Source organism: Oreochromis aureus, linkage group 3, assembly GCF_013358895.1.
Source record: "Oreochromis aureus strain Israel breed Guangdong linkage group 3, ZZ_aureus, whole genome shotgun sequence".
NCBI classification, from domain to species: domain Eukaryota; kingdom Metazoa; phylum Chordata; class Actinopteri; order Cichliformes; family Cichlidae; genus Oreochromis; species Oreochromis aureus.
The window spans coordinates 70187498-70214809 of NC_052944.1; the positions used below are offsets into that span (position 1 = coordinate 70187498).

Genomic DNA, 27312 nt, shown 5'->3' on the forward strand with positions numbered 1-27312 from the left:
TTTAAATTCTGAATGTTTGGCCAGTCCGACAAATCTTCTTTCTGAGTTGCAAAAACAGAGAGAGGGAAGCTGGAAGGAGCAAATATTTGAGTTTTTAAAATGTCATTTAATGTAGAACATGAGTTAATTGTTTGAATTTAAAGAAGCAACTAAAGTGTGGCCATTATAGAAGCTCTCTAATTTGTATCTGAGCTGGCTCACAGTAACGTATGAACTATGTGATGCAGAGAGGTGGAGATTGGAGGTCTTGATTGAACTACAAATCTTGTAATCATGTTTCCTGTTGTTTGAATTGTGTGTGTTTGTGTTCAGACTTTAAACCAGAGCCAGACGTCGTCTACTCTTCACTGAAGTAGTCCACTGCTGCCCCCAGCACCTCAGACCAGAGGACATCCATATGTTATTATTTATTAGAATAAAATAATTAAAAAATAATGTGCTATTTTAAAAGTGTATTTATCCACAAAATCAGCAATAATAATAGAAATATGTTGATGGGATTTTAATTTTAATTTAATATATGAGTTTGGCACCTTGCTTTTTTTCCACTGGCACCACTTTAGTCTCTCCGGTTCTTTTAATAAACTCTTACTCTCACTTTTTTTTTTCTCACATGGTTCTTTGGATTGTAGAAATATGTCAGATAGAAACTTTGACTTGTCTCGGTTTGATTAATGCTAACATGGCTAAACTCAAATTAGAATAACCATAAAATTGCAGAAGCTGTGACTTTTTAATAGTTGAGTTTTTACCTCAGTATACGTCACACAGAAATTAACCGGCAGCAACATGACATCTGGAAGGCACACAGAGTCTTTGCAGACTGCTAAGGATCAGACTGTTATGGTCCTGGGTCGGTGACCCAGTGTTTTTGGTTTTTGTACTTTTACTTTTGATTTCATAAAGGTTTGTGACTGTTTGTGTTTTGGGTTTTTGTCCTAGTGTTAGCTCCCTAGTTTCGTGGTACTTCCTGAGTTCTGATTTTTAGGTTTTGTTATTTGTCCCAGTGTTAATTCTGTGCTCCCTCTGTTCTGTGTCATCCCTACCTGTGTATACCCTCTAGTGTAGTCAGGTCTCTGTGTAAAGCCCGCATCTCTGAGTCTGTGTCTTCACGTGTGTTTTGAGTTTCCTGCTTTATTGTGAAAGTCTGTGTCTTATGCCAGTGTGTTCACTTTGCGTTTCCCCTGTCTCGTCTTGTCGATCACAATCAGCTGTGCCTCCCTCCTGTGTGTAGTTTCCTCGTTCCCTTCTGTGTATTTATGGTGTGTGTTCACTCATGTTAGTTGCTAGTCCGTCTGTGTTTCTTCCCTGCGTGTTTCTCCCAGAGTCATCCATTCAGGTTTGTTTTGTTAGTCATTCCCAGTTTAGGTCACCTTTAGGTTTTGCTTTGCTCGCCGTATTTCTGTTTGTGCCACCTGTGTTAATAAAAACTCGCTCACTTCCAAGCCAGTGCCTGCGTCTGGATCCTGTCTACCACTCATCACACGTCTGCCCCCGCAGCCGTGACACAGACATCCTATCAATATGCAATCGATTATGTATCTCTAAGAATATATGATTAAATATTTTTAAGCATAAATGACAATCCAACAATATAAACCTGACAATTATTATTAGTCTTAGTTTTCAAAGTAAAACAACTCCCTCTAGTGGCCATGTACAACACATGCCTAAAAATGGTATATAAACCATCTATATGGATATTGTTAAATCTATGGTCTGGAGCACAGGCTGTTTTTGATCAGGGCAATCTAAAGAATCATCTAAACATTTTGTTTCCTTATGAAATCAGCAAGGGGTGGGGGAAAGCCATTCACCAGAGCATATCTGAACCGCTGCTGATGTGGGCTGGCCTTCTCTGAATGCTCTTCAGGGCCGCTGTGTTTTCTGAAAACTTCTAACATTTGACATTTTCCAGCAGCCAGTTTACCCTCAAAATCACATTGGTTATGACAATATCCGAAAAAATTCACGCTGCCGGGAGCGATTTTTTTAATAAATGTGTCGTCTCCCTGTGAGGCAGTCTTGCTTACTCGGGAACCCATAATAACAACAACAACCAGTGCCACAGACCACGCCTGCACTCATTCACACAAACGCACACAAACAACACAAATTAGGCCTATTGTCTCAACACAGTCTCACCCAGTGGCTGCGTGCTTTGCCGCACTTAGTGCCAAAGACTTGCAACTTACTTGGTGTTGTTGTTGTTTTTTTCTTGTTTGCTTTTTGCGCGCAGCATCAGTCTCGGATCCCATTAATCGTCACTCATCGAGGAGGAAAAAACACCATCCCACCGGCCTGGTGTGAATTTTACGTCACAGGTCCTGTAAGACTCCGGCATGTCGCATTGTTCCCCTCAGTGAATGTCGATCCCAAGGATCCAGCTCGAGAAGGACCAATTAATGATGGGTTTGTCTAGCACAACCCCTCGCTGGAACGAGACAGTTCTACTACAACAGCAAAAAGCATTGGACACCAAGCAGAGCCCTTTGATCTCGTGCACGAGGGAGAAAACTATGACAAGCGCCGTTCCTTCGCTTGACCTCAGTCGCTCTCGTCTGCTCCCTCATAACACTGCTCTTTATTGAGGTTACATGAATATGCATAAGTTCATTAACATATGACGTCTTACATAGATATACATGTAACCAAAGAGTACCGTCTGTGTGTATGTGTAGGCATGTGTGTGTGTGTGTGTGTGTGTGGGATGTTCTTCTAAATTGTTATACATTTCTTTTTCTTTTTTTTTTCTTTTTTTTTTTTTATCAGAATTATTGTCTAATAAGACCACTCCCTCCAACCTCCCAGCTGCTTTCTATAAAGATGGCTCCCTCATCAGGAAGCAGCCTACAGGTCACATGACCATCCAGCATGTTTCCAGGTCTGATGAAGGCCTCTACAAGTGTGACATCAGCGGTCATGGAGAGTCTCCATCCAGCTGGATCACTGTCAGTTTTGTTTGATTCCATTAATGTGGGGGGGCTGGTTGACCTCTGATGACCTCTAGAAGTTTTCTTGAATATCTTTAAAATGATAGCGGCACAAACGAAAATCTTTGCAGCACAAACCAGCACAAACGTAGCACAAACGTTTGATACCACTTTTGTTGGATTTGAAGAAGGTGGGGGGGCTGGTTGACCTTTTGACCTTTACATTTTCATTAATATCTTTAAAACAGAAGCAGCACAAACGACAATTTTAGCAGCACAAACCAGCACAAACGTAGCACAGTTGATTGACACCAGTTTTGTTTGATTCCATTAATGTGGGGGGGCTGGTTGACCTCTGATGACCTCTAGAAATTTTTATTAATATCTTTAAAATGATAGCGGCACAAACGAAAATTTTTGCAGCACAAACGAGCACAAACGTAGCACAAACGTTTGATACCACTTTTGTTGGATTTGAAGAAGGTGGGGGGGCCAACTTCACTCAGGTATGACAATCCAACAATATAAACCTTACAGACATAAAGACCTGGATGGCCGCTAACTTTCTGCTTCTTAATTCAGATAAAACTGAGGTTATTTTACTCGGCCCTGAAAATTTCAGAAATATGGTATCTAACCAGATTCTTACTCTGGATGGCATTACCTTGGCCTCCAGTAATGCTGTGAGGAACCTTGGAGTCATTTTTGACCAGGACATGTCCTTCAACGCACATATTAAACAAACATGTGAGACTGCTTTCTTCCATTTGCGCAACATCTCTAAAATGAGAAATATCCTGTCTCAGAGTGATGCTGAAAAACTAGTTCATGCATTCATTACTTCCAGGCTGGACTACTGTAATTCATTATTATCAGGATGTCCTAAAAACTCGCTGAAAAGCCTTCAGTTAATCCAAAATGCTGCAGCAAGAGTACTGACAGGGACTAGAAAGAGAGAGCATATTTCTCCTGTTTTAGCTTCCCTTCATTGGCTTCCTGTTAAATCCAGAATCGAATTCAAAATCCTGCTCCTCACATACAAGGTCTTAAATAATCAGGCCCCATCTTATCTTAATGACGTTGTAGTACCATATCACCCTATTAGAGCACTTCGCTCTCGCTCTGCAGGCCTACTTGTTGTTCCTAGAGTATTTAAAAGTAGAATGGGAGGCAGAGCCTTCAGTTTTCAGGCCCCTCTTCTGTGGAACCAGCTTCCAGTTTGGATTTGCTAAAGCATATAGTTAGGGCTAGACCAGGTGACCCTGAATCCTCCCTTAGTTATGCTGCAATAGACGTAGGCTGCCGGGGATTCCCATGATGCATTGAGCTTTTCCTTTCCAGTCACCTTTCTCACTCAGTATGTGTTAATAGACCTCTCTGCACTGAATTATATCTGTTATTAACCTCTGTCTCTCTTCCACAGCATGTCTTTATCCTGTTTTCCTTCTTTCACCCCAACCGGTTGCAGCAGATGGCCCCGCCCCTCCCTGAGCCTGGTTCTGCCGGAGGTTCCTTCCTGTTAAAAGGGAGTTTTTCCTTCCCAGGGGGTCATATGATTGTTGGGTTTTTCTCTGTATCTATTATTGTAGCATATACTGTACAATATAAAGCGCCTTGAGGCGACTGTAGTTGTGATTTGGCGCTATATAAATAAAATTGAATTCAGTTGAATTGAATTGAAGTTTCTCTTTACTGACATGAGGTTAGTGCATCACACAGATGCCCAACATGGGGCGGTTCATTTACAACCTATTTACAAGTCTTATGTGAGTTTCACACTGTTTTTTGTTAGAAAATAATCAAATTGATTATAAACCAGCAAAGGGATAAACCTGCAGGCCTGACAACAGGAGGTGTATCACTTCGCCGGTTTTCTACTTAGTGAGAGTGTTTACATTGCAATACGCCTTTGTGACATTCATTAGTGCCCTCACTGACACACAAAACAAAACAACGACTACACAACAGACTAACTATGCAAGACAACAGAACAGACTAACTACACATCCATGCTAAACGTCACAAATCTCCCACATCTAAAAACGCTCTCTCTCTCACTCGCTCGCTCTGTCTCGTTGCCGTTACCGTCACTCCTCAAACTTTCCCCTCTTCCTAAAATCCAAATCCCACGTGTGGCTTTTTTTCTTTCTTTACTGTTTTCGCGCTGTCCTTAGAAAAGGCTTAAAAAAAGAAGAAAAAAAACCACAAAAAAACATTACAACGACGACAGTACTTTTTTAAAAAGCATGGCTTATATATTTTTATATCATAACTCTGGGTTTACTGGCCTGCATAGCTGGACTGGCCATCGGGCATACCGGTGCCTGGCTTCAGTAACGGTATAAACAATGAAAGGTGGTGGATTGTCCAGATGCTGGCAGATGTGTAAAAATAACTCAGTTGTTTGGTGGTGGCTATGGCGGAGCCTCCACAGAGGCCAGCAGGTGGATGAGGGAAAGGGGAGGCAGGAGAAGGAGAGACCCGAGGCGGCACCCGGTCCAAGTGTCAGGTGAACTGAACAGGTAAGAAGTTATGACCTGCAGTCTGTCTTGGTCAGATATAAACCAAGTTTAGGTGGAGTTTATTTTCGTTCGTATTTTCGTACTGGGTACTAGCTAGCATGCTGGAGTTTCTATAGAGATTGACAGACCATGTGACTTTCGCGCATTGCTTTGTGGGTACCCGTGGCAACAAAATCAAAACACTGCAATAAGCGCTAGTATTTCCAGCACCGGTAATCATTAATTCTGCGGTTTTAATCCCTACTTGCATTTTATTTGCCCCAAAAACAGTTGTGTACAAAACGACGGAGAACACGACAGGTCTGTACAAAGACAGACTTGACGAAAAGGCAAAAAAAAAAAAGTAAAAAATCAAAGGAGTGAAAGTGTCAGACCCATACGAGCATACAGAGTGGAGTAACGACGTTAGCGTGCTGCCCAACTTTCATCACGGACATATTTATTATTATATGGTCCTAAGTGTGAGTACATACACTCACAAAATGTTTATTAACTTCAGATCCCTGCAACAAGCCCAGGTCCAGTTTACTTTGGGGATTTGGACTATTCCATTTCACAGCTGTAGTTACATTTTTTGCTTTATCTCCTGTACAGGCCAACGCAATCTATTTGTCGTTTCAGGTTGTAGTATTACACAACATTTTCAGATCTAATAGAAAGCAAATGAGTGTTTCATAATTCATTCAATTTATTGTCTTCATTTATAACTGGCATTATTGTTTCATTCTATTATAGAATCTTACAAGAAAGAGGCAAAATTGTATTTCATTATGCTTTATTAGCTGCTTCAGTGAAAAACAAATCAACAATGCAAAAACCCCCCAAAAAAACAACATAGCAAAACAACACTGGAAATGGAAAAGTGGAAAACAGTTATTCATGACTTGATTGCTTCAATACAACCCTTGGGCACATATATGCGGGACATTTCGTGGCTGTTTTGATATCGCTCTCTCTCTCTCTTAACTGATCAAATCTCGCTGTGGTAGCAGCTTTAAACTCGGTATGACCCAGGTTGATAGAGGGTGCCCAGTCTGGATCACATTCCAGCATTTTGTAGGCTGGTTTTCCTACAAAACACAACAAACATTAGCCCGCAAAGCCACAGTGTACAAAGCAACATAGCGCAACGAATTCAATTCAAATCAATATAAGACTTATTTGTAACCTACATCAACAATTATGTTATGATAAATTATGTAATAACTACAACAGAAGACTTACCTTTGTGGAAATGCTTGGAACAGACTAACATGTGAGCTGGAGTGTTCTGGGACGTTATATTTGGTCTGCAATCCAGGCCATCCGTCGGCTCTTTGTTACTTCGGAAACATGGCTTGAACAATTTCTCTTCCACACCGGAATCCAATAAAAAACAATCTCTTTGCCCGTCGGCTTCCCGTGGCTGTCATGCGACCGGCTATTGCAGTTAATAATACAACAGCTTCTTGCCATTTTTTGTGTTTCTTTTTATTTCTGTGTGACTTTTAATGTGAAAGCCTGCGTGTGCTAGTACCGCTTGCCACGCGTTCCCAGAATCCTTTGCGGTTTTACCCCGGAATGACGTCACATTTTTAATCTCTATACAGCTGGGCGGGTGCTAAGATGGAATCGTTCCGTATTCAGAGAAAATATTACGCGTTTCGTATTGAGCTGAAAAGGAACACAGTTTGTCCCGGACTTCAGCTAGAATGAAAAACACATTCTGCGTCTTTATGCTGTCAGCTGCCTCCTCTTGAAACTGATCAATGATCAGCTGATTGGCTTTTCTCTCTTGTTTGTTTATCGCCCACTTTGCGACAGAAAGAGGAAACCAGCGGGTGTTGCGCTAAACAACAGCAGCACGTTTAAGCTTTATCAGCTGTTGTTAGAATTTATTTAATATTAATTTCTAGTATCAGCTGATGTTTGCTGGAGCCACAGCTGTAAAGCTGCTGGTCATGATGTCAGTTTGGATATGTGGTGAGAGGGAAACATGAAGATGAAACCAGGAGATGTCCTTACTGAATCATCAGAGCTGAACAGGTGATGGAGAAACAGGTTTACCTTTTAGGTGACATGAATGAGTTGAAGGGAAGTTATGAACTGTTTCTGAGAGACAAATAACACCAGCATCCTTTTCTATGTAGCTGACAGCTGGTAACTGTGCAGGGGCGGATCTAGCAAAGCTTTGCCAGGGGGCCAGGTAGGGCATTAACAGGGAAAGGGGGGCACAAAGAAATACTTTTCTTTCTTATTCTCATTTAAAATGTTTCACTTTTAATAAATAATTATCTGAATCTTACAACCAAAGTTTTTATCTGATGTAAAATGTATAGAAATCATACATATAGCAACAAAACAGTGTACATCACTGTCACAACAGCGTTTGTTTTCATTCAAAGGCTTTATGGCTTTTCCTATAATACCTGGTGGGCCGGTCTCTAGTCAAAATGCCCGGGCAGATTTTTTGCCCCAGTCCAGCCCTGCTGGCCTGTAAATACAATTTAAAAACTTTGAAGTCCGAACTTTCAACACGGGCTGAAAGACTCAGCGTGGCTGCAGCTTGATGCTGTGTCAGCTTAAATCAGTCATGTGATTTGGAGGTGCAGCGTGTCCGTGGACCACAGAGGGTTAATAACACTCACCTTCCTTCCATTTCCAGTGTGAAATCCGAAATTCCCATGGTATTGTTCAAAATGTGCTCTGGCACAATCACAAGCAGCTATAAGACAAGAAAAAACCCGGTCGGGCTATGGGCTGAACCATTTGTTAATGGTGGAGGGGGGTAACAATATGCAATATATTCAGTTTTAGCATTTATATTCAGTGTTAGCTGTAACTATGGTCAAGTGTTAATGCTATCCTTTTTTAATAAACAACACTGTCATATGCAAAACTAGGGTGGCACCTGGGGTGGCAAGGGATTATTTTAGGGTGGCACTTGCCACCCCATGGTCCGGGGGGATTTTCGAGATTGATAAAAATGTCCAGGTCCGACAGAGGACCCATGTGTGTGACGTCATTCATCCCCGAACTGCTGCTTTGTGAGTGCTTGTTCTGCGCTCACAGACGGGACAGACAGCGCGCAGCAACGCACCTACTGATGTTTAAAAGATCGCAAAGCGCAAGTGCATCTTTTCAGAAGAACTGCAAAAGAAATTTCCCTCGTACCGACCCAGTACTGGTAATTTTTCTTATGCAGATGAGGCATTATTTCCGTACCATTATTTAATTTCAGAGGCTTTTAAGTTATTTGTTTTGCACTTGTTGACTTGTAAAAGCCTATATGACATATTTTATTTAACAATTCATTAACCGCACAGAGAAGGCATCGTTTAAATATGTTATTAAATATGTTTCTTTAAGCAAGTTCTTCATGACTGAGCCAAGTGTCCTCTTATTTGGATATCAAAATATGGTTACCCTAAAAGTTTACATGATTGAAATAACTTGAAGACATACACAAAAAGAAGATAGCTCAGTAGGTGGAGCGTTCGCCCCATGATCTGGGGTAGCAAGGTACGGTCCCTACACACTGCTCCCTGGGTGTATAGGGCATTGGTGGCTGCCCACTGCTTCACTGAGTGAATGGGTTAAATGTATAATTTCATTTGTAATTAATTAATACACCGGAAGACAAAAACTCGAAGTCATAAGGTAAAAACTACAAGTCCCAGCATCCTCTGTGTTTAGCAGTGAAAGTGAAAGGGCGTTTATCAATATGCGTACTTGTGCGTACTTGCGTTCTCGTGTACTCGTGATACGTCATCAGTCGGAGACCAAGTACTGTTCCAATTCGAAGTACGCATCAAACCGAGAACGCGAAAAAGTCCCGGATGTGTTCTCGATCCGCCCGTTTTATCGAGCATGCATCGGTGTGGACTTGGGACAGCTATATATCCCAGAATGCATTTCGTCCAAAACTCAACAGCGGACTCCCGGCACATCGTTTTCAACCCCCCTCTCGCGACTTCTCACTACTCAGGTTAAAGAAACTCCAGCAGCTGTCTATAGTATTGAGTGTCCACTAAAATAAAAATAAAAGCGTTCTAACATCTCACCTGCTTGTTTTTATTAAGGTATGTACACGTATGTACATGTACACTATTTTTATTAATAGAGGTTTCACTACTGAGGTTAAAAATGATATATAAGTCACTTAGATCACTTCGAAATGTTAATGTTTGGTTTATTTCAGTGTTTTATTTGTTCCTGAGTAAACCGGTTTGGCTGTGATTAAAGTTAAGCTTCATAACATGTTACTCACAGTTAAATTAGGAGGGGACGCAGTAAAAACTTAGGAGCTGTGACATCATCACGTACGCAGGTGTTCCAATTGTACAAATCGCGAGTCCGTGCTCGCGTTCTCGGCGGGTACGTACTCCCGTGCGTTCTCGGCGAGTACGTACTCACCGAGAACGCGAGTACGTACTCGCGTACTTGGGCATTGATAAACGGCCAAAGTGTTGATCCTCTGTTCAGAGCAGCAGGAAGAGGAAGGTGGAGCTGAGGCAGGTGAGTGCTAAAACGTTTCTTCTTATCGCATAAAATAATCCACGCTGTTCCTGTCTGTGGGTGAAATGTGAGGCCGGTCGGCTTCTCTCAGAACTTTACGTTCACTCCGTTGATTTTCTGTAAGTAGATTTTAGTTAGCTATGAGCCTCCATTTAGTGTGAGAGAGCAGGAGGAGAGTGAGAGCTGTGCTGAGGCAGGGTGAGTGTTAACACCGCTCTGACATTATCGTCTCTGTGGCGGGAACAAGAGTCTCCGTCAGTGGAGGCAAAAATAATCAGACTTTGGTTTTTCAAAGGAAACTACTTTATGTCGGAAGAGGCCGCGCACTCATTGGATAACGACTTGTCAATCTCAAGTTATTAGCCAATCAGCGTGCAGATTCACAGAAAGACCCGCCCTTTTCACGACATTTTAAAACCTAAAATGACGACAGTGGAAAAGTCAGGCGGTTTCTTAATGTGCGTACTTGCGTTCTCGTGGACTTGTGATACGGCATCAGTCACAGACCAAATCTGTTCCAATTCAAAATACGCATCAAGCCGTGTACGCTAAAAAGAGTCTCCGTCAGTGGAGTTCAGGCTGACTTTATGAAACTGTGATGTTTGAGCCACTTCCTGTTCTCAGTCCTGGCGTCCTGATCACCGAGGTTTCTGTTGCTCTGATATCTGATATTGATTATATCGGTAAACAGGCTGTAGGCATAAACATCAGGTCTGATCTGAAAATAAACTTCAGAAACAAACTTTAAGAGTTTTATGTTTGTGAAGCCGCACGCTGATTGGATGACGACCTGTCAGTCTCAAGTTATTAGCCAATGAGCGCACAGATTCACAGTAAGACCTTATCACGCTTTTTTTAAACTAAAATGGCGACAGTAAAACTGTAATGTGTCCTGTAATCTATAAACACTCTGTGATGAATAATCTGAAGTCATTTTGAGCCTGACAGTAGTTTCCTGTCACAGAGTAGAAGCTGCAGGCAGTTTTTGACTTTATATATGGCTATATATATCATTTTATATATATGACTTTATTATAGTGGGTGTTTTCTTGTTTGTTTTCTTGTACTACTTGAACACTAAAGTGGCCCTCCAATGAGATGACGGTGCCAGAAGCGGCCCACGGCTCATTTGAGTTTGAGACCCCTGCTCTAAAATAACTGGTTTGGACTTTAGGGCCAAAGCTCCAACATTAGAAACCCGTCAGTGTGATGCTTCCAGTACAACAGCACCTCTGAGTGTGTGTGTTTACCTCTCAGACTAACTCCACCCTGACATTGAGAAGATGGAGGAAGAGGACGGAGCAGCATCTGCAGCATCCAGCTTTGTGTCTGTGAGGAGTGACTGGTTCAAAAACAGACCTCCAAAATTCAGTCATGGACCTGCAGCAACAATGGTCTTCAATCATGGAGCTCAGCTGACCATGTAAGAGATCTGTTAAGTTAGAGTTCAAAGGTTGTTTATATACATGCATTCTGCCAGTGACATCATAAATGATTCTTTATGGTAGTCCGTGTACGATAATGCTAGTATGGAGCAATCCCAGGTGATGATTTCTCCTGTTTTGCTGTGAACGTTTCTGCAGCTGTCTGTAATCTAATCTGTGATAACTGTTGCTGATAGAAACCATCACATTATCCAGTTTGTGTGTTCAGAGCTGCTTAAAAGATTTTAAACAGAGACTAGAAAAATTTGCATTTCCTGCGAAAATGCTGTGTGGATGCCTTAACGCTGAAGCTGTCTGCTGAAAAATTGAAAAAGATGAAAAGTTGTATGGTGGTGAAGAAACTGAAAACAGCTGAAGAAGGAGAGATTTTTGCTTAAAAGTGGTGAAAAGCAAAAAATTCTACTGAAAAGGGGTAAAGACGGCAAAATTTTGCTAAAAAAGTGGTGAAAGAAAATAATGTTGCCCTGGGCAGGATTCGAACCCGGCCCTCCTGGTCTCAAGGTAGCTACTCATCTCACTGAGCCAAACTCATTCTCCCGTTTCATTTTGCTGAAATGAGCAGAAGCTGCTGAGAATTGCGCTGGTAAGAGGTGAAAAGGCTAAAAAGTCTGAGGTGATTCAGCAGAATTTCTGCTGAAAAGAGGCAGAACAACCTGGTTCTCCTCAAATTCACCAATTAGAGGTACTGCTTCTGTCTGCTTCATCAGGCTGTGTACAGAGCAGAATTTGGGCTGAATAGAGGTGAAAATTCTGCTGAAAAGAGGTGAATGAGCAGAATTTCTGCTGAAAAGAGTTTTTTTTTCTGAAAACAGCAGAAAAAACAGAAGATTTTGCTAAAAGGGGTGAAAAAACTGAAATTTGTGTTGGAAAGAGTTAAAAAAGTTTAACTGTTAGCTGGAAGAAATGTTATCAGCACAGAACAACCTGGTTCTGCTCAATTTCAATCCACCAATCAGAGGTACTGCTTCTGTCTGCTTCATCAGGCTGTGTACTTGTATGTATTTCTGCCATGGAGCGTTAACAAGAATCTGAGGTCCATATTAGAAAAGCTGCTAAAATCATAAAACTTTGCAGAATTGTAATAAATTAGCAATATAAATTACAGGTCTGTGATAGTGTATCAATTTGTAGTGAAAAAAATTTTTTGAACAAGGTGGGATTGAACCCACGACCTTTGAGCTGCAGACCCATGTCATTACCGATTGCGCCACCTGGAAAGGGGGCGGGCATCTGAAAAACAGAGACATGAGCAGTCAGAATTAGATCGCGGTGAGAGGCGAAAAACGCCGTTTTTTGGTGTTACAAAACGTCGTGTAACTCAAAAACTAGGTGGGATAGAAGCATAATTCTTGTACTGGGCGAATCAGCGGACTTTGGTGAACTTTCACTGCAATTTTCATAGCTCTTTGTACCTCCGTCGCAGAGATACGACGAGAGAAGAAACGGCTTCATTTTCAGAGCTTGAAAACTGAGAGAAGGACAGATTTCCACCCCTCAAACAAACATAATTCATGGCTCAACGGTAAGATGACTGTAAAAACTGCTTCGACCGTGAGTGTCAGCAGAGTCTGAAGATGAACTGGCATAAGCCTCATGTCTTAACTTTGCTTTGTTAAGGAGATATGACGATTTGAAAATGCCTCTCATTAGAGAGTCCCAGCGCTGATTTTGAACAGACTCTCCATTGACTTTCTATGGAGAGTTTTCAGACCTTGTGTTGCTCTGAGGCGGTTTGATAAAAATCTGTAACTTCCACAACAGTGATAGTGACATTTTCTGAAAGCCAGCAAAAATACCTACGTTTTGATGTATAATTTGTGGGGGTTGAGTGGAAATTGAGCGAGTAGCAAGAAGTTGTTTAGACATGAAGAGAAAATTCAGAACGGACCAGCACTCACTCTGAGTTAATTGCATAGCAACCATAGCAACGCATGTATTTTCTGAAAAATCACAATTTTGCAACTGAAAACTTAAAGAGGGATAAGATTAAAACGGTAGAAGGTCTGAAAAAGCTGAATCATACAGAAATAGCCCAATAAGTTGAGAACATTTTAAAGTTTGAATGGAGTTTCTAGGTGAAAGTATGAGAAAGTAGTTAAGTTTGAAAAACAAGCAAGTTTTAGCAGAATTGTGGAAGTTTTCCATTCATTTCAATGGGACAAAAAAAGGGAAAAAAGTGGAATATTTTAAAAAGTATAATAGTAATAAACACCAAAAGATATAGCTGGAATTAGCAGAAATAGCAGAACAGTTTAGAGTTTGAACGGAGAAAATCGGCTGAAAACTGAGGGAGTAGTTAAGTGCTGAAAAACGGGGGAGCAACTTGAAGAATAAAGTTTAAAGAGAAACAGGAACTCAATAGTGTGGATGCCTTTGAGGGCATCCACACAATTAATCAGTAATTCATGTGATATGAATATCATGTGTTTGTGTTTGCAGGGGTCAGAGGTCACAGTCTCCAGTATCCAGCTGTGTGTCTGTGAGGAGTGACTGGTCCAAAAACATGCCTCCACACTTCAGTCATGAACCTGCAGCAACAATGGTCTTCAATCATGGAGCTCAGCTGACCATGTAAGAGATCTGCTAAATAATTTATGGGTGTTTGAAATGTTGTGATCACTTTGTAATTTTAGTTTATATTTGTGCATAAATGTGATTTTAAACTTAAATTAGACAAAAATGACCCAGTTAGACAAATGAGAGAAGAATATTGGACTCTGGTAAATGATATGATATAAAATCTACTTTAAATATTTTAAAAAGTTTTGTTTTTATTTTTAGTTGTTTGTATTTTTATGAGAACATGTGTGTGTAAGTGTGTCTATACATGAATCAAACAGATTTGTGAGGCTGTGAAAGAAACAGGTGTTAACAGGTCTGACAACCTGTGAGGTTGTTTTCCCTCTGCAGAGTTTTCACAGATGGATTATTGATGAGAGGAGAAAATATAAGATGATTAAAGCCAGAGTTAAAATTCAGTGCTGTGAAAGTCAGTTAGTTCAGCTGGTTGGAGGAGCTGTGTGACGTTGTGTGTCAGCAGGAGGAGACGGTGACATCACTGTTTACAAGACTGTTGGAAATGAGTCTGTGACAGAAATCTGTAGCATCAGTCTATGAGAATCATTTTACTGTCTCTGACAGCCAAGAACAGATACGAGCAACATAAGCTTTGAATTTAGTGACGGGGACAGAACAGCACTGTGTGTGACATGGGGATTTTACACTAAAGTGCTTTGTGCAAGCAGAACAACCCAAATGACCAAAGTGATGTAAACGGAGTGAGCAGAGTAATATCAGCAGTAATGAAGCAGCAGGATCAGTGTAGCAGTGTGTGATGTCATAATAAATCAGATGTCTGTGAAGGTTCTCAGTCATCCAGGTCATCGTAGTCAAAGGAGTTTGCAAAGAAAAGCGTCTGGACTTCTTTGAGTTGCTTGAAGACGTTTCACCTCTCATCCGAGAAGCTTCTTCAAACAGCCACTTCACAAGCGCATGGCACAACATAGAAGAGCCACCTCCACAGGACAAGACTCAGCAGTCCACCTGCATCTTAAGGATAAAGGTCGCTCTTTCGAGGATGCCAGTGTTCACATATTGGACAGAGAGGACAGATGGTTTGAAAGAGGAGTGAAAGAGGCCATCTATGTCCACTGTGAGCGACCATCTTTGAACAGAGGCGGTGGTTTACGACACCAACTGTCTGCCATCTATAATCCAGTTTTGAGTTCCCTCCCCAGACGCCTTAACGCCCACTCACATCCTGGGCCATCTGACCTCAGGAATTCACATGATAGGGTGGGGCCAGGTTTCACAATGAGCTCACCCGAAACCCTGGCTGATTAGGTCCCACACCCGCTTTCACACCTTGGCGCATGTGATTAGAGGATCACCAGGGGGTCCTTTGTCCCTCCTTGGGGGGATACTCCCACTGGGTTTAAATCTGGGACTCTCGGCCATTTGACCTTAGAACTGAAGAAGCTTCTCGGATGAGAGGTGAAACGTCTTCAAGCAACTTAAAGAAGTCCAGACGCTTTTCTTTGCAAACTCCTTTGACAATAAATCAGATATGATCTGACATATGACAGTGTGACAAGAACATAATGTAAGATCCTGTTTTAAACCCTGATGGTGATGCTATGAGGAGAGCATGTTCTGATTTAGGACTTGGATGGTCTGAGGATAGAAGCTCCTCTCTGTTTGTGTCCTGATGGTGCAGAACCTTCTGCCTGATTGTAGAAGGAGCTGAAGCAAGCATCATCCCAGAGGTGAAGCTCCACTGTGTGCAGACCTGAGGTCAGATTCCTCCAGGCTGATGTTCAGGATCTACAGAAACGTGTGGTTGTAGTTACTGCTGCACTGTGTGCTGACAGCAGATACTCAGAACAAAGCGCTGCAGAGTTGTTCTTTATAAAGATCAGTACATATACAATATGGATTATGGCAGTGAATGAACACGTTTCTGTCATTTGTTTCATTGGCTTCTTTTTTCTGCCTGTGTTCATTTGATTAATGTCTGACACATAAACAGGTTTGTAATCAAACATCACATCATCAGGGAGGCATCATGAAACAAAGTTACTGCTGGAGGCTGAACTCAATTTGGTGGCAATGTTAAAAAATATCACTCAGATCATTTCAAAGCTTTTAGTTCTTCTTCTTCACTTCTGTAAAACAATAGAAAGAAAATCTGAACCCAGAAGGTCACTTCCTGATGACTGAACTCTTTCAAAATAAAGCTGAAAGCTCTGAATGTGACACCACTGCTCCACCACAGTTTTTACAGGAGTTCAAAGGTCAGTTCAAAGTGATGGATCCCAAACTTCCAGTACATCCAGTGAAGGACATAATCAGCTCTGTGATGAAGGCTTTTACTGTGGAGTTTGTAGGCTGATCACTCTGTGTTTAATAAGACAGGAACAGCAAAGGAAACACTGATTCTGAATTCAAACAGAAGTTTCTCCACTTTGACTTTTCTCTGTGACCATCAGAGCTTCTGCACAGTGTCATCAAATCTGGATGTTTGTCACTGACAGTCAATAATTTTAGTGATAAAGAAATGTGTTCACAGAGGGAGGAAGAGGAAGAGGAGTGGTGTTTGTGAGGAGGAGCAGCCGTCCTGCTGTGCTTTGTGTCAGGACGTCCTGAAGGATCCAGTCCCTACCAGTTGTGGACACTGGTTCTGCAGACAGTGCATCTCCTCATACTGGGACCAGTCTGCTTCATCAGCAGACTCCTCCTGTCCCCAGTGTGGAGAAAGATCCAGAACCAGAGTTGGACTGCAGACAGCCAGTCAGAGCAGCTGTGTACAAAGTAAGGCTGAACATCTGTCTGCTGATGGACTCATTTCTGAAAACTTGTGTTGTTCAGACATTGAAGAGTTTTCTTTCTCTTTAGTCTCATTGTTTTTCTTTCTTTCAGCAGATGTTGGTCTGCAGGAGGTTTTAGATGAACATAAGATCAGTCTGAGGAGGACATGTGAAAGTGTGACTGAAGGAAGTGATGAAACAGGAAGTAGAACCCTCCTCAACAGGATCTACACTGAGCTCTACATCACAGAGGGACAGAGTGAAGAGGTTCATATCCAACACGAGGTGAGGCAGCTGGAGACAGCTTCCAAGATGGACGCCCTCCATGACACTCCAATCAGGTGTCAGGACATCTTTAAAGCCTTCCCTGACCAACATAGACCCATCAGAGTGGTTCTGACCAACGGCGTGGCTGGTGTTGGAAAAACCTTCTCAGTGCAGAAGTTCACTCTGGACTGGGCAGAGGGCTTGGAGAACCAACACATCAGTGTGGTGGTTCTGCTTTCATTCAGGGAGCTGAACTTGGTCAGAGATGAGCAGTACAGTCTCCTGGAGCTGATCCATGTTTTCTATCCAACATTACAGAGCGTCACAGCAGAGCAGCTCACTGTGTGTAATCTTTTGTTCATCTTTGACGGCCTGGATGAAAGCAGACTTTCATTGGATTTCACCAACATGAAGCTTTTGTCTGATGTCACACAGAAGTCATCAGTCAGTGAGCTGCTGACAAATCTCATCCAGGGGAATCTGCTTCCCTCGGCTCTCGTCTGGATAACTTCCCGACCTGCAGCAGCCAGTCGAATCCCTCCTACATGTGTTGACAGGCTAACAGAAGTACGAGGCTTCACTGACGCCCAGAAGGAGGAGTACTTCAGGAGGAGATTCAGTGATGAAGAGCTGTCCAGCAGAATCCTCTCCCACATGAAGACATCCAGGAGCCTCCACATCATGTGTAGTATCCCAGTCTTCTGCTGGATCACTGCTACAGTTCTGGAGCACATGTTGACTACAGAGGAGAAAGCAGAGCTGCCCAAGACCCTGACTGACATGTACTCACACTTCCTGCTGGTTCAGACAAAGAGGAAGAAGAACAAGTACCATGAGGGACATGAGACGAGTCCACAGGAGCTGATGGAGGCTGTCAGGGAAGTTCTTCTGAAGCTGGGGAGGCTGGCGTTTGAACATCTGGAGAAAGGAAACATCCTGTTCTACCAAGAAGACTTGGAGCAGTGTGGTCTGGATGTCACAGAGGCCTCAGTGTACTCAGGTGTTTGTACAGAGATCTTCAAAAGAGAGTGTGTGATCTTCCAGAAACCAGTTTACTGCTTTGTTCATCTGAGCATTCAGGAGTTTCTGGCTGCAGTCTACATGTTCCACTGTTTCACCAACAGGAAGTCAAAGGTGCTGAAGGACTTCCTGGGAACAACATGCAAGAAGTCGTCTCTGGATGATTTTCTCAAGCTAATCATAAAGAAATCCATCCAGAGTAAAAATGGCCTCCTGGACCTGTTTGTTCGCTTCCTTCATGGCCTCTGTCTGGAGTCCAACCAGAGACTCTTAGGAAGTCTGCTGGGTCAGACAGAGAACAGTCCAGAAACCATCCAGAGAGTCATCAACAACCTGAAGGAGATCAACAGTGATAAAATCTCTCCTGAGAGAAGCATCAACATCTTCCACTGTCTGATGGAGATGAACGACCTCTCATTATTTCAGGAGATCCAAGAGTTCCTGAAGTCAGAGAACAGATCAGAGAAACTCTCTGAGATCCACTGCTCAGCTCTGGCCTTCATGCTGCAGATGTCAGAGGAGGTTCTGGATGAGTTTGACCTGCAGAAGTACAACACATCACCAGAGGGACGACGTCGACTGACTGCAGCTGTGAGGAACTGCAGAAAGGCTCGGTGAGTCCAGATGTGATCATTAACATCATTAATTAGTGTAGATTAGTAGTTTAGTTCTTCAGATATACACAGTATTAAACGACTCTCATTATTTTGAGATTCTCAAATAAAATGATATTTTCTGTTGATCAGGAAGTGTGTGTGATCCTGCATTGGTAGTCGTACGCTGTGTGTTGTAGACTCACAACAGGGGCGATCATGGCTCAAGAGTTGGCAGTTCGTCTTGTAATTGGAAGGTTGCCGGTTCGAGCCCCGGCTCCGACAGTCTCGGTCATTGTGTCCTTGGGCAAGACACTTCACTCGTTGCCTACTGGTGGTGGTCAGAGGGCCCGGTGGCACCAGTGTCCGGCAGCCTCGCCTCTGTCAGTGCGCCCCAGGGCGGCTGTGGCTACAATGTAGCTGCCATCACCAGTGTGTGAATGGATGGATGACTGAACGTGTAAAGCGCTATACAAATACAGGCATTTACTCACATCTACATGTAGTACCTGTGTTGTGTCATTAGGGGGCAGTATTTTAAATCTGCTGCTGCTGTTGTTGGTCATTCAGATGCTCCTGTTAGAGAGAAGACAGAAATAAGAATCTGTGAAGAGCTTCTTTGTAGTGAAGTGAACTCTAATGTTAAAAACAGTGACAAATATCCAGAGCAGTCACCGTCTGAGCTTCTCCTCTGACTACAGACCAAACTACAGACAGAGTTTAGTGGCATAAACATGGTGAGTGAGGATGAAGGTGCTGAGGAAGACTCTGGTTTAGTGTGATGCACTGACGTCCCTGAGTGACAGTGCTGTGGTTCAGAGTGAGGGCTCAGAGGTGAACCAGCTGTGCCCTCTTACTGCCAACAGTGGGACAAACTGAGTGAGAAGACACTGCTGACATCTGGACTGAACATGTGTCAAATATGTGAGCTAACGCTGATGTCACAGCAGCACATGGATTCACTCTCATTCCTGCTGCTGCTCCTAATGACAAATGTCTGACTTCATGTCCTCATTAATCACAGAGCTGATTGTTCAATGTTTAGTTGTTGCTGCTGAAATGTCGTCCCTATTTTCTGCTGATGGAATTCACTGCTGTGTTTTTTGCCAAAGACAAACTGATCCATGTCTGTTTATAACAATATTCAAAGTGAACACAGGTTGCTGCTGGACACAGACAGGTAACATCATTTTGACTTGCTGTCACCTGGATCTGGAGTCATAAACACTGAAGCCCAGAACAGGAAAACAAATCTTTTTCTGCCAACTAGTGATAAACCTGCAGACTAATGGCTCAGAAAGCTAAAATGAGCCAATCATTTCTGTGTTTAGTTGAAATCAGATCTGATATCAGCAGCTCTGAGTTCATTCATCATTATTGTCCAGTGGTGAGATTTCTGCTGCGTTTGGTAACAGTCAGCAGGTTTTTCCTGCGTGTGGACGTGAACAGTCGTACCTGACAGCAGCAGGTAGCAAACAGAGATCATCTTTCCAGCTGGAACTCTTCACTGAGCTGAACTCATTCAAAATGTTCTGGATTCAAAACAGGAAACAGTCCGAATGTGTTTCTTCACTCTGACTCTAGATCAGATCTCACTGACAGACTGTGGATATTATGGAAGCCTAAATGTGACGCCATCTTCCTCCCTCATCTGCAGATTAAAGCCAAACAAAGATTCTCATTAAAAGTCTGAAGGTCTGAGAGAGACTGAATCATTGTGTCATGTTGAACACAGTAAGAGGAGCTGAAGCACAGATGTGAAGAGCAGATGTTCATCAGATTATGACGTCACTCTGTTTTGTCTTCATGTACATTCAGTCTGTGTTTATAATGCAGATTTTCTTCTTTTATAATAACACATTTTATATTTTCCATAATCACAGATTGTATAACTGTGGACTCTCAGAGACTCACTATGAAGTTGTGGCCTCAGCCCTGAAGTCCAACCCCTCCCATCTGACAGAGCTGGACATGAGTAAGAACAACCTGCAGGTTTCAGGTGTGAAGCTTCTGTGTGCTGGACTGGAGAGTCCAAACTGTCGACTGGAGACTCTGAGGTGAGTTCACTGACTGCAGCTGTTGTTGTTTTTCTATATTTCAGATCTTTGATTGATCTTTGAAACTTTCTTTAGTTCCTAATAGTTCAGGATGTGTCTGAAGACAAATGTGAAGAAGTTTGAGTGCTTTCAGAAATGTTGTGTCTTTCCAAACGACTAAACAACAGTTTTTCCTCTTGGCTCCAAATAGAAGTGACAGACTTGAGCAGGGTTTGTTTAAAGGCTGACAGAAGTGGAGTGGTGATGGGGAGATGTTTGACAGGACAGTTTTTAGCCTCCACAGGTTCATATTGTGCTTCATCAGTCAGTGAAGATGAAGTCAGTACTGAATAGGCTGTAGAGTGTGTGAGAAATGTGAATGAGGCTGTTGAAGATCTGATGATAGCAAATAAAACCAGGCTGCAGAGACTTTGAGCTTGTTTAGAAACAGAGAGAGAGAAAAGAAAGACATGAATGTCAAAGCTAATAAATAGGGATGTACCGATACTGGTATCAGTTATCAGGGCCAATACTGTAAAATGTGTGTGTACTCATAATTGTAAAAGTTAACCGATACCAACTTATTTCATGAGTCAGAGGGTGGCTTGTCATTTCAGTTGTAATTTTTTAGATTGGCCGCTGGGGGCACATGTCACGCTGAACAGGAACAGGGTTAGGCAAGTGAGACTGGCGGCTCCAGATAAAAAACAAACAAACTGGAGGCTGCTGTAGCTACGCTAAGCAAAATGTCGGCAGTGTGGACTTACTTCATAATATGTGAAGATGACAGAAGCAAGGCCGAGTGCAAATTGTGTACTGGTAAGGTTTTAGATTAGATTAGATAAAACTTTATTAATCCCTCAGGTGGGTTCCTCTGGGAAATTCGGTTTCCAATAGCACAGCACTGATAGAAGTTACAGAATGTGAGCAGAAATATACCAAATACACACATATATAAATACAGAGACATATATAAATACAGAGTATACAAAAGGGATAAATAGAATAAATAGGAATAAGAATACAAGGGAATTGCACATTTCAAGTATTGAAGTCTATTGCACTGTTGGATATTAACAAAAAGTATTGCACAGTGAAAAGGCACTACAGCTCAGTTGTTCCCCCCTCTGTCCCCCTGTTTCTCCTCCCTCTCCCCTCCAGAGAGGAGTTAAACAGTTTGCTGGCGTGTGGGACAAAGGAGTTTTTAAGTCTGCTGGTTCTTGACTTTGGGAGAATCAACCTGTCACTGAATAGACTCCTCTGGTTGTTTATGGCCGTGTGCAGAGGATGCCCAGCATTGTCCATAATGTCCAGCAGTTTTTTTTAGTGTCCTTCTCTCTGCCACTGACACCAGAGTGTCCAGCTTCATGCCGACCACAGAGCCAGCCTTCCTGATCAGTTTCTCCAGCCTGGATGAGTCCTTCTTTGCTGTGCTGCTCCCCCAGCACACTACAGCATAGAAAAGTACTCCAGCAACCACTGACTGGTAAAACATCCTCAGGAGCTTCCTGCAGATGTTACAAGACCTCAGCCTCCTGAGGAAGTACAGTCGGCTTTGGGCTTTTTTATACAGGTGCTCTGTGTTGCATGACCAGTCCAGTTTGTTGTCCACCCACAGCCCGAGGTACTTGTACTTGTTGACCACCTCCACCTCCTCTCCCTCTATCTGAACCGGCAGTGGACCTGCTCTGGACCTCCCGAAGTCAACAACCAGTTCCTTAGTCTTTGAGGTGTTGAGTTGCAGGTGGATTGTGTGACTCCATGTGACAAAGTTCCTCACCAGACTTCTGTACTCCTCTTCCTGATCATCCCAGATACACCCCATGATGGCTGTGTCATCTGCAAACTTCTGAATATGGCATAATTCAGAGTTGTAGCAGAAGTCAGAGGTGTACAGGGTGAAGAGAAGAGGGGACAGCACAGTTCCCTGTGGTGCTCCTGTGCTGCTGACCACAGTGTCAGACATGATGTCCTTCAGCCTGACATACTGTGGTCTGTCAGTGAGGTAGTCGGAGATCCAAGCGACCAGTCAGGGGTCCACCTGCATCCTGTTCAGTTTTTCCTGAAGCAGACAGGGCCGGATGGTATTAAAGTCACTTGAAAAGTCGAGAAACAGGATCCTGACTGTGCCTTTTCCCTTGTCCAGGTGTGAGTGGGCTCTTTGTAGGAGATACAGGATGGCATCCTCCACTTCGACATCCGCCTTGTATGCAAACTGTAGTGGGTCCTGGGCATGTTGTACCCACTACAGTTTGCATACAGGGCGGATGTCAGAGTGGAGGATGCCCTCCTGTACAGGGGACAGGTAGATAGGAGAGTACATCGTTCAATACAAGCGATTTAATAAAACATCTGAGAACACATCATGTGCTGGAATACACCAAGTTTACTAAGGCTAACGCAAAACCAGAGCAGCCAACTTTAACTCAGGTTTGGGAAAAGTGACGAAAAATGTCAAGAGAAAATCCACGAGCAGTTAAAATAACAGAGGCTCTGACTCATCTTATCGCTCTGGATGACCAGCCCCTGTCGGTCGTGGAAAACGTAGGATTTCGCCGTCTTCTCAGCATACTCGAGCCGCGATATGAGATTCCCAGCCGCCCATACATCACGGACATAATGATGCCAAAACCTTTTGAAGAGTAAAAAAAACATGCATAACCACATGGAGGAAGTTTCAGGCTTAAGTTTCAGTACAGACATTTGGACAAGCAATGTGTCCCTGATGTCACTCCTCAGTTTAACGGCGCAGTGGATTGATGAGGAGTTTGTTCGTCATCAAGTCACACTACATGCAAAGTCGTTCAGGGCTCTTTACACAAGCCAAACCATCGCAGCTGCTTTCGATAGCATGCTTCAGACCTGGGATATACTGAAGATGTCGTGCTCCGGACAACGCAAGAAATATGATTAATGCCATGAGTGATGCTGAGCTGCCCAGCCTGCCTTGTACTGCTCACACTCTCCAGCTGGTTGTTCATGAGGTCCCGTCTCGAGTACATATCAACCAATCTGCGAAGCGGCACCAGCAAGACGTTCAGACCCGCTGTAACGGCACTGGATAGTCATTGATTGGGAAGAAACGGGCTCTGGAAATATTCATGTCTGAATATGGACTCCCTGATATGCTCATGGCTCACCAGCGGACACAACTGAAGAAGGTGATATCTGTTCTGGGTCCATTCAAGGACTTAATTCGAAAAGTCAGCTCTTCAGATGCCATGGCTGCAGACGTCATTCCACCAGTCGCTGTGCCCCACAGATTTCTAACAAGGGAGACTGATGAGGACCATGGGATCAAAGCAATGTAGGGAACCTTGGCTGCAGCTGTCAGGATGCGGTTCACTGATGTGGAATAGGCGGTTCATTAATGTTATGTGGATCTGAAAGCTGGAGACAGTGCCAAATAGTTCACTTTTATTTTGTTTGGATATAATATGGACATTCTGCAATAATTTAACAGAATTCAATTCAATTTGATTTATACAGTGTTAAATCACAACAACAGTCGCCTCAAGGCACTTTATAGGCAGACCCTACAATAATAAATACAGAGAAAAGCCCAACAATCATATCATATGACCCCCTATGAGCAAGCACTTTGGCGACAGTGGGAAGGAAAAACTCCCTTTTAACAGGAAGAAACCTCCGGCAGAACCAGGCTCAGGGAGGGGCGGGGCCATCTGCTGCGACCGGTTGGGGTGAGAGAAGGAAGACAGGATAAAAGACATGCTGTGGAAGAGAGACAGAGATTAATAACAGATATGATTCAATGCAGAGAGGTCTATTAACACATAGTGAGTGAGAAAGGTGACCAGAAAGGAAAAACTCAATGCATCATGGGAATCCCCGGCAGCCTACGTCTATTGCAGCATAACTAAGGGAGGACTCAGGGTCACCTGGTCCAGCCCTAACTATATGCTTTAGCAAAAAGGAAAGTTTTAAGCCTAATCTTGAAAGTAGAGATAGTGTCTGTCTCCTGAATCCAAACTGGAAGCTGGTTCCACAGAAGAGGGGCCTGAAAACTGAAGGCTCTGCCTCCCATTCTACTTTTAAACACTCTAGGAACAGCAAGTAGGCCTGCAGAGCGACAGCGAAGTGCTCTAATAGGGTGATATGGTACTACAAGGTCATTAAGATAAGATGGGGCCTGATTATTTAAGACCTTGTATGTGAGGAGCAGGACCAAACAACTACCCAAGCAAACATAACTCATCTAAACAGGAAATGACCAAAGTTTTACTGAGCAGAAGATGATCATCAGTGACGCTGTCTTTAAAATACTCTTGTTTGAAATGTACGACTTTAATGTGAAACATTCAGAGTTTTTTCTCTTGTTGTGTTTGTTTGAAGCTGCTTCCTGTTGGCTTCAGCTGTTTGGAGTTTCCATTTTCTAAACTTCTACATTCTGAACCTTCTTCAGCTCTGAACAGATGATGAAACACTGAATGATTTCAAGCTCACACTTTGTCTAATAAACTTACATCTTTCATTCTTTATACAGATTGAAGGACTGTCGTTTGTCAGAGATCAGCTGTGATTATCTGGCAGCAGCGCTGAAGTCCAACCCCTCCCATCTGAGAGAGCTGGACTTGAGTAGTGACTCCTACTATTATTGGATTAAGAACAACCTGCAGGATTCAGGAGTGAAGCATCTGTGTGGTTTCCTGGAGAGTCCAGGATGTGGACTTGAAACTCTGAGGTCAGTCAGCATGTTTTAGTTGTGCTGAGATGAATATGATGTGAAAGTTGTGCTGACACTAAACTGCAGACATCAGGCTGATATTATACTGATCCACACTGAGGATCTTCATGGTAAAGTCTGTTTTCTTCTTCTCTGGTTTAGTCCATTGACTGCAGCAGAACAATGTTCACATTTCAAACAGTGATACTCAACGTATGGCCCGCGGCCCACACGTGGCCTGCCCACCTTTCCTAATTCAGAGAGAGTGGACCCTGATGAACTGTGTAGCTTCTTCCTCATGGTTCTAAGTATCAGACACAACAATGAATAATCCACAGCTGACTCTCTTTAGCAGGTCAAAGGTCACGGCACACAGCAATCTGTGAAACAGTTTGGAGCAGGAATTATTGCACATTTACAAACTGACACTGCTGCACGGCATGCTGGGTAATGCTAGCTGGTCAGGTATGGGTGTGCTAACGGCTGTGAGGCTCCGTGGCTGCAGAACACTGAAGAAGAGAAAAGAGGCGGAGATGAAGCAGAAGTTTAGCTCCAGAGAGGAGCTGTCACTGTGTGGGTGGAGCTGAGCTCCGCCCACACAGTGACAGTGAAGCAGGTGAAGAGTAATAAATAAAGACTTTAACAGCCGACAGGATTTGATAAGCTGATGTAGAAACATGTAGAATGATGGTGGCAGGTACAGAAACAGGTCCATACAGACTGAAGCGTGTCTCCTTTGCATCTTCCATATTTGATACTGAGAGTTTCCAGAAGAGCAAACATCAAACATGCCTCCAAACATGTGACGAGTCAGACTGACATCATTTCTGCAGAGAACAGTGTGAGCTCTCAGCAGGTCACTTCAATAAGAAGGACAAACAGTGCAGCAGGAATGATGAAACCCACTAACAGTCTGATATCCTGTGTTCCTGTTGTTCTACAGCATCATCGTTAATGCTGCTCCACCACCATCACTGCAGCTGACCAATCAGCTTCTGTCACGTCATGTGACACTCTGTGACTCAGACTGGAGAAATGCTAAATGGCTAACCTGAAGCTAACCTGAGAAACAGTCAAAGTACTGATGATTCCTACAAAGTGTGTTCAGTATGAGATGAGTTTGGTAGTACTGTGTGTGCACAGATGGACTCCACAGGAGATCTCCTTTATGAAGAAACTGTGAAAGTTTGTCCAACAGTGGGAAACATCTCAGTGATTATCTGTGAAGCAGAAGCTAAACATAATAATAGAAGAAAAGGAAAATAATGATCCAAATCCTGCTCTGAGTTTAAACATCACTATCAGGCAGTAAAGGCTTCCAAAGACTGCTCACCTCTCACACTTAGTTAAAGATGCTCGTGCTGTCCATAAATCAGCTGACCTGGTGGGTCTCCATGATCAGCTTTGTTTATTGGAGATAAAGACTGAGCCCTTTAGAGCTTCCATTTATTTTTACGGAGCAGAAGATGATCATCAGTGACGCTGTCTTTAAAATACTCTTGTTTGAAATGTACGACTTTAATGTGAAACATTCAGAGTTTTTTCTCTTGTTGTGTTTGTTTGAAGCTGCTTCCTGTTGGCTTCAGCTGTTTGGAGTTTCCATTTTCTAAACTTCTACATTCTGAACCTTCTTCAGCTCTGAACAGATGATGAAACACTGAATGATTTCAAGCTCACACTTTGTCTAATAAACTTACATCTTTCATTCTTTATACAGATTAGTGAACTGTGGTTTGTCAGAGATCAGCTGTGATTATCTGGCAGCAGCGCTGAAGTCCAACCCCTCCCATCTGAGACAGCTGAACCTGAGTAGTGACTCCTGCCGGTGGTCGACTAACAACAAGCTGCAGGATTCAGGAGTGAAGCATCTGTGTGGTTTCCTGGAGAGTCCAGGATGTGAACTTGAAACTCTGAGGTCAGTCACATGTTTTAGTTGTGCTGAGATGAATATGATGTGAAAGTTGTGCTGACACTAAACTGCAGACATCAGGCTGATATTATACTGATCC

General features: G+C 42.9%; 1 protein-coding gene across 5 annotated transcripts in view; it reads left to right on the plus strand.

Annotated features, from left to right (window-relative positions):
* Positions 1–9796: 9796 nt before the first annotated feature.
* The window catches only part of LOC120437455 (NACHT, LRR and PYD domains-containing protein 12-like), a 28498-nt gene continuing 10982 nt past the window's right edge, over positions 9797–27312 (plus strand). For 2 of the 5 annotated variants that reach the window (XM_039608043.1, XM_039608046.1), the window contains exons 1-8: positions 9797–9952; positions 11210–11375; positions 13837–13968; positions 16466–16707; positions 16816–18604; positions 20467–20640; positions 25124–25321; positions 27021–27218. In XM_039608043.1, the coding sequence (XP_039463977.1) occupies positions 11236–11375; positions 13837–13968; positions 16466–16707; positions 16816–18604; positions 20467–20640; positions 25124–25321; positions 27021–27218 (2873 nt within the window). In that variant the 5' untranslated portion in view covers positions 9797–9952; positions 11210–11235. The remainder of the gene's footprint in view (positions 9953–11209; positions 11376–13836; positions 13969–16465; positions 16708–16815; positions 18605–20466; positions 20641–25123; positions 25322–27020; positions 27219–27312) is intronic. The other 3 variants (XM_039608045.1, XM_039608047.1, XM_039608044.1) reach the window with 2 other exon arrangements.